The following is a 14,410-nucleotide window of genomic DNA, read 5'->3' as shown; positions in this document are numbered from 1 at the left end:
CCATGGGAGAGGAGGATAATTTAGTCTCCACACTTGTACAGTTCTTGGACTTTCTGCTGAGTCTGTTAAAATGGGTGCCAGCTGGTGCCAGTTTTGATGGTGTTTTAGGTGATGTGAAGAGACTGCTAGGAACTGGACTGAAACCAATATTGAAGAAGTCTCTGCGTATGCTAAAGAATCCAGTTTTAATTCTTGGACAGTGATTCTGGGAATTTCAGGTGTATAAAATACAGTGTTGCCAAAGTGTGTGAAAAGAATTCACAAACCATGTTCGAAAAAACATTGGCTGACCAGTCATGTTGAAAACCAGTTGATGGTTTCCAAACCATTCCTAAATGTGGTTTAGAAGCTAGTGTAGAGAGAGATTGTACGAGAGAGCCCCATGAAACAATGCTTTTAAATCATCCTGGCATCACAGTCTAATATCTTTTGGAGGAGGAACCTTTTTTGCTATCTCTGTTCCAGTAAGATAGACAGATCTGAGGTTAGAGGACCATGGAAAGTGGGCACACTGAGAGCTAACGGGTGGTTGATCTCTATTTTTCCTTGCTGCTCACTCCTGTAAATGACACATTTCCCCCTCCCCAACCCCAGTGCAGTGTGTGCACAGCAGCCCCTCCTGCCTCTAACTGTCAGTTCTCATTTCACCACTGTAAGGAACTCCCTCCGGCTGCTCCTGTTGCAGTTACAGTTTGTCATTGTTTTGCTTAATTTATATCAACTTACTGTGTTCTAATAATATTAACAGGCCTGAGGTTAGAAAGGCAAGTAATGGAGTTAAAGGGAAATTGCTGGATGTTACTGAGAAAACAGAAGACCGTGTATGATTCAGAGACGGAATATTTTCCTCTCTTAGTTCATGTAAGAAACTGCTGTCTGAGTGTTAGCCAGTCTCTCCCTTTCTCACACACACGCATACAAGTGTGGGGATAAAAGTGTGGAAACCCTTCTGCTGTTTTGCTTACAGTGCAAAGATTTATTGCACACACATGCATGCACCGCAATCCTTTTGGTTAGCCCACAACTCAGATCCAACGGAGCTGAAAAACAACTACGTAAGCTGGAAAAACATTTTGGAGATTGGCCTGCAACTGACTATATCAACATTCTTCCTCCCCACACACTGCACTTAGAATTCCTGTGCTCAGCACTACTGTAACAAGTCAGTTTTCTGAACTGGAATAGCAGTTAGCTAGGCCAAGTCAGCATCTGTGGGCACATGTTTTGCCTTGTCAGAAAGCCAAGGCAGCCTAAATTTAGGTGAAACAAGAATTATGTGCAACCCTAGCATACAAATTGTTAATCACTAAAGGTGAAGAATGCTGTCACCCAGTACGCATACAAATCCAAAGATTGATTGCACAACCATGTGCATATAAGCCTCCTGGAGTCCTCCCACGGTTTGGAGGAAGGAAGGAAATTAGGGCAGGCAGTTTGCTTATTTGCAAACTAGTGTCCTGCAAGCCTTATACCAGCTTGCACAGCTGGCTCTAGCTGTATTCGATTTAAATCCTGGGAAGCAAGTGAGATTTGTGTGCAAATGCATTCAGTCTTTGCTTGGTATAAATAATGTGCTGGCAAGCTTGCTAATAAATGTGTAACAGTGTATTCTATATGCAGAGTTACTAAATAAAGAGTCGTATAAATAGGGTTGCCATTGCTAACAGATTTCAAATCTGATCTAAAAGGGCTAAAAACAAAAAACCAGCAACATGCACATATACTCACCATCAGTTCAGGATTTTTTTTCTGTGTCCTGGATTCCACTGTTAGTCTTTAGCAGGAAAAAAAACACCTGGCAGTGATTTTCAGCTTTGGCCCTTAGAAGCGCTGTTCTCAATGATGCTGGACAGCCAGAGACTGCCTGTTTTGCTGCTCCTCTTCTGTTGTGCAATGATGCCCTGCTGAAATCCCATCTCTGCATGTCAGTGCAAGAAAGAGTCACGGAAAGAGATGGTAGCCTCAGTCCCCACCCACCCCCCACTGGCCCGTGGCTTTATTCCACCCTTAGGGCAACAGAGAAGGGGGAAAGAGAGACAGAGACATCCAAGGGAGCAAAAGAAAGGGACCACAGGAGCGGGCAAGATACCTGGGGAAAGGGGAAGATTTGATAGCTGCCAGAGAGGAATGGGGGATACCAAAGAGAAGGACTGGAAGGAGAAAACCTTTGGATTAGAAAGTGTGAGAAAATATCCCATGAAAGTGGAGCTGGGAAGCAACCCATATCACCAGCTCCTGCCGACAATGGAGGGACAGTGGGGCGAGCTAGCCACCTCCCCAATACCCCAAGAGGGTGGTGACAGCAGGCCTGTTCATGAGTGAGTTGTACAGCCTGACAAACACATTGTTGGCTGCTCATTGAATCACTGCTGAACGCCAGGTCTTGAGAGTTCTCCCATCACTGCCTTTCTACTGTGTGCATTTCTGCCAACGATAGGCTTTGCCCTGTGGGGGTACTGCCACAGCATGCTTTCTGCTTTGTGTAGGACATTTTATTTATTATTGTTGTTGTTGTTACTATTATTATTATTTATTTTAGTGCCTAAACTCCACCAGACCCTCCCAGAGAATCGTTTTGCCTTGAGTAAAGGTGACTCTGTCATGGCGTCCTTGGAAAAAAATCCAAAAACTGAACCAAAGGCTGAAGCTGGTGCAAGGGCTAGATGTTCTTCCAATACGCCCACGAGTCCAAAACCCCCAGTGCAGTCAAAGCCCAGCCCGACGGGACGTCCCACAGTTCCACAGAAGCCACGCTCTGCCTCTCGCAACGGTGAGGAGCTGTTCTGGCTCGTTAATCCCATTGGAAGAAAATGTGTGAACAGGGTTTGTGTGTGAAGTATAAAGGAAATGCTAATAACTAAATCCTGGAGAGAAATTGGACACAAAGAGAGAGATTTTTCTGTCATTTGCTCTTGAATTGCTTTCCCCTCCCCCGCCCCCTTCTAATCCTAACTACTTTTTTTTTTTTAATGACCAGAACTGTGATTTGTAATGGTAAATTCTGAGAAGAAATAATAGAAATAATGACAGATTACAGAAAGTCATAGAGCTGTTTTATGCTAGATATTATTTTATTATAAAAGTATCCAGAGACCCTACTTGGGGATGGAAGCCCCATTGTGTTAGGCGCTGACTAAACCAATTACCTTGGTATTTTCTCTAAACTCAAAACCCCTGACTCTAAATACCAAAATGTTTAATTCTTTGATCTTTTGTAGGCTTCTCTCAGCCCTTTCAGCAATTAGCCATCACACCATATAATATACATAAACCTCTTCTGTACTTAGATTCTTCATTTTTGTCTTTGGATTATTTTCCTAAATGTTACGAAGCCGTATGCCACTATCTCTTTTTCCTTTCTTGCCCTCTATTGACTGGAGGAATTATTATTCTCATTCCAAATCCATTGGTTTGGTCTTTTATAATCATGAAGAGTTGCTCCTTGAGCCTCTGATAATGTCTGCTCTCTGCTAACCTCCTGTTCAGGTATTATCTCAAGACTATAAATGGAGATAAAGTTTAATGATTCAGCTGGTCTCCTACACGTTTACCTGCCTATCCACTAGCATGCAACTGCCCAAAAAGTTATGGACATTGAGAGTGAGAAGAATTAAACTGTGGAAACTCTGACTCGCCTGGCAGCTATGACAAACACTCTTTTTACTAATGCCTAAAAAGCATGTTTGTAACCACCCCTAATGCCTTTCAAATCTTTAGACTCTTCCCATGCTCGCATTGGTACCTGCTGGCCCTAGAGAAGAACCATTTGCAGAGGGAAATTGCAGCCTCTTCCTTGCCCTTGATTGTGTACTCTGTCCATTACCTGCCTAGTCCTGTTCCTGCCTCACCAGTGGTTAGAACTTACTTTCTACAGCCACAAAAGCTTATGCTCAAATAAATTTGTTAGTCTCTAAGGTGCCACAAATACTCCTGTTCTTTTTACGGATACAGACTAACACGGCTGCTACTTTGAATCCAGCCTTTAGGTTGTCTTAATATATTTGTATTGGTTATTTTATAGTCAGCCATAAAATAAGATATGCCTTCAAGTAAACACCACTAGATGTGTACAACAGGAAGGCATCACTTGTGTAGCCTTCGGCTTAAGTTTAAAGTAGAGTTTAAGATATCTGAAAAGCCTACAAAGGAGGAAGGTCTGAACCTACCTGCAGCTCCAAAGCTGTCTGTTCCTCCTAGCTCATGTTTCCTACAAAAGATGTATGTCCCAGGCTGTGCCCTGAAGGAGAGGCAGATATTCCCCATCTTTGCTACCACTATTTCAGATCCTCTAGTGATAGCAGAAATGTGAAAGTTAATGTACAGCAGGCTTCAGCAATTCCTGGCATTTTTACCACCCCGTTGTGGTAATGCAATAACCAGAGCCTTGTTTACACTCGTGCTCGACCATCGCTACCACTGGTGAGGCTGGGTCAATTTTTGCCTAGAAATGTTAGTGTAGAGAAGGCCCTGGGATACCTACAGCCCACGAGCTTTGTCAGTTCAAATGTTAAGTAGCATTTGGAGGATTATCTCATTCCTTAGTCTAGACCAAAATTGCAGTTTCCTTTGTGATGGCCACTCATTGGTAAGACAAAACCCCATTCTTTTCCAATACTTGTTTCAGTAAACTCATGTTCTAAACATACACATAATATCAGTCAATGTTTCCTAAGAACTTACTTCTCCCACCTCCACCAATGCACCATTTCCTTCATTAGGTGTTTTTCATAAGCATACTGACTCTAAACAGTGCCGGTATATAGTACTTCACTACCATGCAAATGAAAGGTACCTAGTTCATGACAGACATTGTATCTGTACGGGGTCTACATACAAAACATCACTGTTGTATTTATATGGCATGTATAATGCACATCAAACCACTGAGAGAGTGTCTGTCAGTTATCCAATCGCTTAAAAAAATTAAAAATACATGGAGATTTCTTCAAAGTTCAAAACAGAAATGATTTTTTTTTTTTTAGAAAAAGAGGTCTATTGAAGAAGCTATAGTATTCCCTTCAAAACTATAGAATTCTGTAGACTACTTATGAAAGTTCAGTTTGCTTTTATTTTTATAATTTAAACTTCATTAGTTTGTCACATTGTCAAGATGATTAAAAATATCAGTGTGACAAAACAGTTTTGAAAGAAATTTCTGAATAATTTTCTTTAACTTTTCTTTATTAATTGCATAATTCTCTTCTAGCCCTACAATAAAATTAGGTTGGTCTTTTCAGATTTTTATTTGTGCTTCAATAATAAATCAACACATTAGGAGTTGAAATTCAGGTCTACAAGATAATCAACAGCTGTAGCAAAACAATTAACTACAGTATATTAGTGGATAGTTTCACTAATTTATACCTCCTGATTAAACTTGCTAGCTAGTAAAATTCTTCCAGAAGGGTTGAGTACCATCAAGGATTCTCTCTTATCCTTGTAAGATGGTCCCTTCTGGTCTTAGAATCTATGAGTCTTAGACTTCCTGAACATTTCTTCCTGTTTGCCCCAAATTCTAGCATAGCTAAAACACTGAATATATCCTGCATGTTAGTTGTGTATTGTTTTTTTAAATCGTTCATTAGAATTGTCTGCTATGGGGATGGTATTCTTGAAAGCTGTCTAGCAAGAAATATAATGTATCTGCTTGTGTGTGTGGTATTTCCACAGAGGACATCCCAGAGTCTCCATCAGGCCCTGGTTCCCCTAAAGTTGCTCTGCTTCCACCTGTGCTAAAGAAAGTTCCTTCTGAGAAAGAAAAAGATGGTCAAAGCAGCCCCCAGCCCGCTATCAGATCATTTTCTCAAGACGGTAAGATTGTTGATATAGTCACTGTCCCAATATTCTTTGCCTGGCCTGACTCGGTTAATGAGTACCTCTTCAAAATAAACCAAACATGATTTCCTGGTTTCTTGTACTTTGGGATAGGAAACAGGAAAATGGTATGTGATAACTCATGGGTCAGTATTTCCCCTCCTGTCTTATTTCATACAGTTTTATCAAAAGAGAAGAAATAAATCCAATGTCAATATTAATATAATATAATGTAGCCATTTCACAGTGAAACCACAGCAATAGAAACATGAAGTAAGTGACACTTGTGTCATCTACATTATATTTTGGTCAGTTACAATCAGGCTGGGGCTGTGTACTGCTCACAAAAAGGTAAATGTGGCTACCTTGGTGAGCTGGTTGGAGTGGTTAAATTTCTTTTTCTAGTCTGCTTGGTGGCTCTGTCTCCCCTCTGGGATCATTGCACTCTGTTGAGTTCATGTCAAACACATGCTCAGTATGCCAGGGTGCTTGGGCAAGCACTCTGAACATTTAGAGTTTCTAGAGGATTCCGTAAACCACTTTCTTCTCTTTGCCTCACTTTTTGGATTCCAGCTGTTGCTGCTGTGCTGTGCTGTGTGTCTCACACTGAATTGGCTTCCTCTTAGAGGAGCTGGGAGTAGGCAGACAAGGGAGTTACAGGGTATGTCTGCACTGCAATGTAAGCCATGGGGCAGCGTTCGAGAACTGTGTTGGAGAACTGATCCGTGTTAGAGAACCCTGGGCTTGAGTACATTATATTTTAACCCTATATTAAGCCTTTTCTAACCTGTGCTCGAACTTAGGGCTTTGGTGTCCACACTGCAGTGCACAGATCTGAGTCAAAGTAATCATATCCCAGAGTCCCTAACACTCCCCACCACACCCCTGAAATGTGGCTGCTCTAGCCCATGGTGCACTGTGGGAAAACTTTACTGCCAGTCCTGCACGTTCACTTTGCAAAAGGCTTGGTTGGTTTGCTCTCCGTTCCAAGCCCAGAAGGTTCTCTGATAGTGTGCTTGCAGATCGGTGATCAGAAGAGAATGGGTTAACATTGACCTGAACTGCTGCTGTTCGCAAAAGGGGGTTGGCTGCCATTTTCAGCAGAGTAGATTGCATGTTGTTGAGACAGGACTAAGGAAGTTTTCCCAGGGAATTGTGTGATACTTCTGGCTGACTTCCAGGACTCTAATCAAGAGGGGCTGTGTCTACACTGCAAAGTGATAGGGTCAGACCCTCGCTCCTGGCTTAATTTGAGCTTGGACTCTTCAGCCCTGCAGGTTACTGGGACCCTGGATCTGAGACCTGAGTTAGTGCAGTTGCAGTGTAGATGCAAGGGCTGTTGGGTTTGAGCTGCACTCAAGCACTGGCTTACGTCTCAGTGTAAACATATCCATAGAAATCCAGCTCAGCACAGTAAATTGCATGTAACTCTCATTATCTTTGTGGAGATCACCAGCTAATACAAACCAGGGTCTTTGAAACAGTGCAGAAGTCATACCTTTAAACCAGATAAAAGGGCCAGAGCAGTGTAAAAGGGCTCAAGAGTTCCAGCTAAGAGAGAATTCCTCTGGCACAGGCACTGCAGAAGACAGCCAGGCTGTCTTCCAAGGACCCCCTTACAAATCCTGGCATAGAGGTTGTGCCGGAGGGGGCATGGCAGTACTATGGAGATTGTGAACAATGCCCATAGCTTAGGCCCCCAGGGCTGTCTGAAATACTCCAGGTGCTGTTTCAACCCCAGAAGCAGCGCAGGATCAGGAGGACATAAAGGTGGCTTAAAATCACTTTTCCACTCCCCGCCATCCCCCTGGGCTGTAAGTTCTGTGTTGTGCCTCCTAGAGGTGCAGCCCAGGCGGTCTGGATGTTCTTGTGTCAGTCATAGCTTGTGGAGGCTCGTGGACTAAACACAATATTGCACTGCTCAGGAAAACAGAACATCACCAGTATAAAGGGTCTCTATCCAGATCTTGACTCACACTTGAGCCCTTATGTACCACACTGGCAGCCCAAAGGAACCATAAAGCTGTCCCAGTGGGGCAACTGGGGAGTCCCTGAGTTGTGTAAAGCTGGCATAGTTAGCTTTACATCCCCTACCCTGCGCTCCTTCTATGTTGGCATCATGCTGGGAGCATGGCCAGAGCATGCAACAATCCATGAGTAGTGTAATGGACCCTAGGGAGCTGCTCTAACTGGCTCCAGGGCCAAATCGGCCCCCATCAGCTCTGGGAATTGGGAGATTGCAAAGGTAGCATAGTAAAACCTTCCTTCCTACCCCCATACCCCATGGGTCTTGCACTGAGACCAGTTTCGCTGGACCCAAGGATTGGGACCTGGAAATGCTTATCATAGTCCCTGCCTCACACTGGAAAGTAGGGATAGTCTCTGCGTTACTTCCTGATAAAACAGAGGCTTTAGCTTACAAATTGATGAGAAAGTGGCCAGAAAATGTAACCCTAGCTTGTTACCACATATATGTAGCAATAACATCGGGTAAGAAGATGTGGGACAGCTCCCAGCTCGTGTGAAGTCTGAATACCCTGCTCCTTTGCCAACCCCACTCAGCAAAGGGGGCACATTAGAGAAGTGAAGAGAAGCAATTGTGTCTGGAGTGCTCCTGCACTCCAGAAGTGCCTGGCTATCTACATCAGCAGGCAATTGTAAGGTACTGCTTCTCTCAACCCAGCGGGATCTGAGTTGACCATTTTGATAGTGCTGGAATATGCATATGGGTCCTGATGGAGTCAATGAGACTCTTTCCTTTAACTTCGGTGGGCTTTGGATATGGAGAAAGAGAAGTTAACATTGAGAGATACAGTGGTGCCCCTTAAAATCTCACCAGTTCTGCTTCAGATAAATAGATACAGTTACCCCAGTATTTACTTACTCCTGTATAGTGAAGACCTAGAGGATTACAACTATTAAATAAAGTTTAGTTATCTAAGGCAGTTGTCAAGTTTTTGAATTACTGTATGTTTGTGTATTTCAATAAGTAGGGTTATTTAAAATAGTCCACAAATTCTTGTTCTTAAAGGGAGTCAGCCATGCTGATGATTTCGCCACTCCTTGCTGTCTTAGATCTTGACTCCACAAGAGACATGATCTAATAGATGGTTTTGATTGCAACTATGGAAGACAGAGAACATTGTTCACAAATAATTTGTGATTGCAAAAATAGGATTTCCCGGTCCTTGAGTCTGTGATTTATCTCTCACACAAAATAGACCATTTATCGGTTATTTAAATTAGAATTGCCTGGGGAAAATAGAAAATTATGCTTCTGTTTGGTTTTTTTATCCAGTTATCTTTTTCATTTATTACTACGGTACTTGTTCATGTCAGTTACTCCTGTTTCTTTATTCTGTGCCTCTTTTCAGACTAGCATGCTTAACTAATTCCTTAAACTGGTAAATCGCTGCAAATCTGCCCAAATTGTTGCTTGGTAAACATGATTATATCCATTGAGAAGGCAGGTGGAAATTACTTAGATTATAAAATCCTCTTATGTTAATGAATACAACTACACTATTTGGGGTAATCACAAAATACACCTCTTTTTACATTGCATTTCCATAGATTAGCTGCTGAATTCTGTAATATCAACAAATGCAGATAACTGTGCCAATTAAGTTAAACATGCATCAGACTCTGTAGACTACTACCCTGGAGTAACATACTACAGAGCATGTTACTGATTATATGGAGTGGATAAGATAAAATTGTCTTTTTATTAACCATTACCTTCCATATGTGGCTTATACATAACGTTTGGGGGATATAAATTAATCCCTTTTCCCTGCTAGAGCAAACAGGAGAGTATAACAAAAGAGATACAGATCATGACTCTGACAAGCCAGCCAGTGGAGGGGAAAGAGCTTCAAGGCAGTACTCTACAAGTGCAGAAGAGGAAGTGAATGCACTTGGGCACAAGAAGTCACAGCCAACAACTGGTTAGAACCTTCCATTCTCATTTTTCACTGGCACAGTGTTTAACAACTGGCACTAACAAAGGTAAAGATGCATATAGAAAATAACAGCAGGGAAACTGATAGGTGTTTTGGTTTGCCACCAAAAAATGAGAGGGCTAAATCTAATGGGACATCCATCATTTCTGTGCTCCCACTGGAACCTCTTTCTCTAAAGGCAGATGTTATCCAAAGTGTGTGCATTCTCTCTCCACATTGACAAGCACTGAAAGCTATCACAATGCACATTGAAGTTCTCTGACTGAGAGGATTACGCTGCCATTAAAAAACCCACAGCACCAAGCATCAAAGCCTTGCTCAGCTGACTCGGGCTTGCAGGGCTCAGGCTGTGGAGTAAAAGTAGCAGAGTAGACATTCAGGTTCGGGCTCTGAGTCCCTGCCCCTTTGCATGGTCTCAGCCTGAGCTGTAGCCCAAGCCTGAAAATTTACACTGCTATTTTATACTCCCGCAGCCCGAGCCCTGCAATCCCAAATCAGCTGACCCAGGCTAGCCATGGCTGTGCCCATTTTAGATTGAATGTTGTTAGTGCCAGTTTTAGCACATCACTCACTGAACCTTTTGAGAGCGTAGTCTGTTTATTTGGATACAGAACCTTACTAGAATTACTGGAGTATTGGTTCTTAAACTGAAAAGCAAACTCTGCTCCGTGCTTAAGATTTTACTGAGGAGTAGCTTTAATTTACTGTAAAATTATTGAAATACATGCTTTCAAGCAAGTTATGAAAATAGTTTATTTCTAAAATACCTTATAGTAATTATTGTTCTCAAAATGTGTGCTTCTCATTACCTTTCATAACTGATTAATATAAGTGATTCAAAATGACTTGGTTTAAGAAGGTATTTTGACACTAATGTACAATTTCATTCATCTACATTTTTTTAGCTACATCTCGTGTGATCGTTTCATACCCTGTCTGTGTTTCTTTCACTACTTGTGCTATTTTCTTTTTCTTTAAAGAAAATAGACTTTTTTTCTTTCTTACCATGCAAATTGATCTTTTCTCTTGGGAGGAATCAAACTTAATGTACTTGAATTTGAGACTTTCCCTTTAGGTGAGTCATATTTTTTTGTCCCCATCATAATCAAACTTTCATTCTCCACATTCTTGATATTAGGTCCAGCTTTAAGATCGTTATCTTAGATGGTGAATATCCAAGGCCCAGTCATGCAATGGGATCTGTGCAAGTGTATCCCGGTGTCACTGCAGAGCCACATTGACTTGACTTCAGTGGCACTCTGCAAGGGTGCAGGGATCTGCCTGCACAAATCTGATTGCAGAATCCGGGTTTACATGTCCGGTGCAATATGTCAGCACCATTCTGGATAAATTTTCCAGTCCCATAATGTTATGGCACAGAATAAAATAGCTGCTATGGTAAGCTGAGTTTCAGCCTTTGGCAAAGGTGTGAGTGCACAGTAGGAGAGAGGATATGTCTGGGTAAAACTTTCAACAGTGCCTAAGTCCCATTTTCAAAAGAAACTTAGAAGCATAAGTCTCATTTAAGTTGCTTTTGAAAATGGGACTTAGCCACTGTTATATATCAGTTTATCATGACATTTGCTACATGAGAGAGCAGGATGTTGTTGCAAGATGTGGCAAATCAAGAGATACTTTTATGTTTGCAGTCTGACAGTTCTTGGAGTCTTAAAAGAAATACAGTAATAAGGGACATAGTGCCCATTTCTTTATAACAGACTTTTTCAGCTACTGAAGTCTGCGCACTAGTGGATTGATCATGAGTCTGGGAGTTGGAGGCTTGGATTTTATAACAACTCTGCCACCGACTCACTGTGTGACCATGTGCAAGGCACTTACCCTCTTTTTGCCTCACTTTCCCCATCTGCAAACTTGGGATGACGATGTTTGCCCTGTGGATGAAAATTGCTGCATAATTGCTACTTACTTTTATTTCCATATTTTGGCTAGCATCGTTTGGAGTGTCACACTGATAGCGGGGCAGGCAAGATGCACTGCATGTGTAAGTGGAATTGTGTGAGATACGTGCAGTTGTACCTAGTGGTGCAGGGTTGTTTTTTTTTTTTAAATTTCCCTCACACTAGAGATCCAGAAATGTGCTATTGGTGGTCTAAATAAACTTGTACAGAAGCAATAATGTCATTATTTGTTAGCATTTTTTATAACCCTATAGCATGGAACTTTATAGAGAGAATAAGGACATGAGGCCAGCTTCTGTGTTGTGCTGTTACCCCTTTGCACCTTGGTGGCAGTGTAAAGGGGCTGTATTCTCTAGCAGAATCATACCTCAGGGAATACCTCTGCTGGGGTTAGCAGGACAGCTCTGTACCACCTAGTCCCACTGGAGAGGAGCACGTTGCACTGTAGGTGTTATTGGTCAGTGTAGCAAACCAGTGTAGCCGTTTAAAAACTGGCACAATTTAGAGCAGACTTGAGGCTACACCAGGGGTGAACCGGTCCCAGATAACCTCAAAATACGGGGAGGCAAAACATTGCTTAAAAGGCACCTTTGCCCCCTGTACACTCCTGTTCCAAATGAAGCTTGGACAGTGTGGTGAATCAGGCCCAGATTCCATGCCCTAGGTGCCATTCAAACAATAGGAGTACAAATTGTTATGGTCAGTTTGATCATGTGGAAGGTATTCATGGAAAGCTTTGGAGAGAATACAACCTTTGAATGGAGTTGGAACAACACTTCTGCATGTGTCATCCTGTCTACACTAGGCTTCTTTCTGAAAACTTCTCCACTGCTGCTAATGGCTATACAGCTCCGTCCCCACTAGCAGTGCTGGCAAAACTAGTGTAGGCAGGCAGCTGTTGGCATTTTAAGCACTATGTTGGCCAAATCTACTCACAGCAGGTCTGTACAACATAGGAGTGGGAGACTCGAACAGCTACCAGTGCCTTGTCTACACTAGCTCTACTACAGATGGGACTGCACCGGTACAGACAAAGTGGGCAATTTTTCAGATAAGGCTTTAGATGAATAATATGTGGGAAGACTTCTGGTTATGCTAGATAATAGTACCTTGGTACATTTCACACCAAATGTAAGCAGCCTAAATGATAAGCAAGATGTACAGATTTGATGATGCTAAGAGTAGAAGCTATTTTAACTAAAATGTTTTGTTTAATAGGGTGGGAGGAGATGACTTGCAACAAAGGGAGTCATCCCCATGGGTCTCCTAAATGTTTAAAATGTCATTTGAAAGTGAAGTGTGGCATTTTCTTCAAGTGCTCAGCATTGCCCCAGTTCCACTCCCCTTAAGGTCAATGGTAAAACTCCCATTCATTTCAACAGCCATTTTAGTTAATGGTCAGATCAGAAATCTTCACTAGCATTAAAAAAGTTCTTTTCAAATCAGTTTCACTGTTTATACATTATGAGAAATACTTCCGACTCCTTGAGATGTTAGAATGCTGAGCTGAGGTCATTTAGTGCCCATTTAAATATGTGGTGATTTCACTACCACTTAATTGACAATATGCTGTAGTTCAGCAGTTGTACTTTTCAATCTAATTTTGCTAGATCTAGTATGCTCGTTTTACCACTCTTCTTTTTTCACTCCAACTTTGTCCTTCATATTTTCCATTGGGTATGGTATGATATTTAAACTTCAGTGCTAATGGCCAAATTCTGTTCTCGGATGCATTCATGCTGTTGAATCACTGGAAAGCAAATGCAGTCATCCAATGACACAACGGAAGGGCAAATTTATATATGTGTGTGTGTGTGTGTGTGTGTAGATAGATAGATAGATAGATAATGCAAACTACTGATTTGGGGGCTATTGTGAGTGTCCCTGAGAACTTGTGGGTACATCGTGCCAGACACATGTACACCTGGAGAAAGTGCTAATCTTGAAATGGCATTGACTTGTTAAGTGTTTCAATTATAAATTTTAGGAAACTTTTATCCAAATCATCATTTTAATTGTATACAGCATAGTGCTTTGTTTTAGATCTCAAACCAAAACCTTCCCTGTTTGCAGACTGACACTGGTACGAAGTTCCTTTCCTTTTCTTCCTCCCTCCCCTTTCTAGTTTTAATAACAAAGGGCGCACACCAGTCACACTGGAGGGAAATGGTAAAGCTTCTATTGAGTTCACGGGGAGCAGGAGCAGGACCCAAGTGTGCTAATGTTTTTTTCCCCTTGTGAAATCATTAGTAAGACCTGCTTCCATATTTTATACAGCTCCAAAAAGAAGCCCCGGACACCAGACCCATGAATACCAAGAACTAAAACAGAGGTCCTTAAGTAAAGATGGCCAGCAGGGAAGCAAGTCCAGTGACTCTGGAGAAGAAGCAGATAAAGAATTTATTTTTGTTTAGTTATCATTACAAATGCTTGGTAGTGCAAGATCCTTCATAACAATCTGGGTACAACAATCAATGACCCTTCTACTTACCAGCCATTGTTTAACCCTGGATGCATTTTCGTGTATACACCTAAATGATCATGATTTACAGTACACTCAGTATGCATTGATTTGGTCTTTAACTTCTGTTATGTATGATTTCAGACCTCCCCTTCCATGCCTTTGCTAAAGCCAGCAATTATATCATGTACTCTACTTGAATTTCTCTGAAGCAGCTATAAAGAACACCCTGCATTAGGGCCTTTAGAAGCAAA

General features: G+C 41.8%; 1 protein-coding gene across 2 annotated transcripts in view; it reads left to right on the top strand.

Annotated features, from left to right (window-relative positions):
- Positions 1–14,109, top strand: part of CARMIL1 (capping protein regulator and myosin 1 linker 1) — a 142,946-nt gene extending 128,837 nt beyond the window's left edge. Inside the window, exons 31-33 of one of the 2 annotated variants that reach the window (XM_065398768.1) lie at positions 2,540–2,770; positions 5,671–5,811; positions 13,973–14,109. In XM_065398768.1, coding sequence (XP_065254840.1) covers positions 2,540–2,770; positions 5,671–5,811; positions 13,973–14,109 — 509 coding nt within the window. The remainder of the gene's footprint in view (positions 1–2,539; positions 2,771–5,670; positions 5,812–13,972) is intronic. The other variant, XM_065398769.1, reaches the window with a different exon arrangement.
- Positions 14,110–14,410: the final 301 nt, after the last annotated feature.

The sequence above is a fragment of the Emys orbicularis genome, chromosome 2 (genome assembly GCF_028017835.1).
Source record: "Emys orbicularis isolate rEmyOrb1 chromosome 2, rEmyOrb1.hap1, whole genome shotgun sequence".
Classification (NCBI taxonomy): domain Eukaryota; kingdom Metazoa; phylum Chordata; order Testudines; family Emydidae; genus Emys; species Emys orbicularis.
Note: the sequence above shows the minus strand (reverse complement) of the source record. Positions and strands in the feature narration are given on the sequence as shown.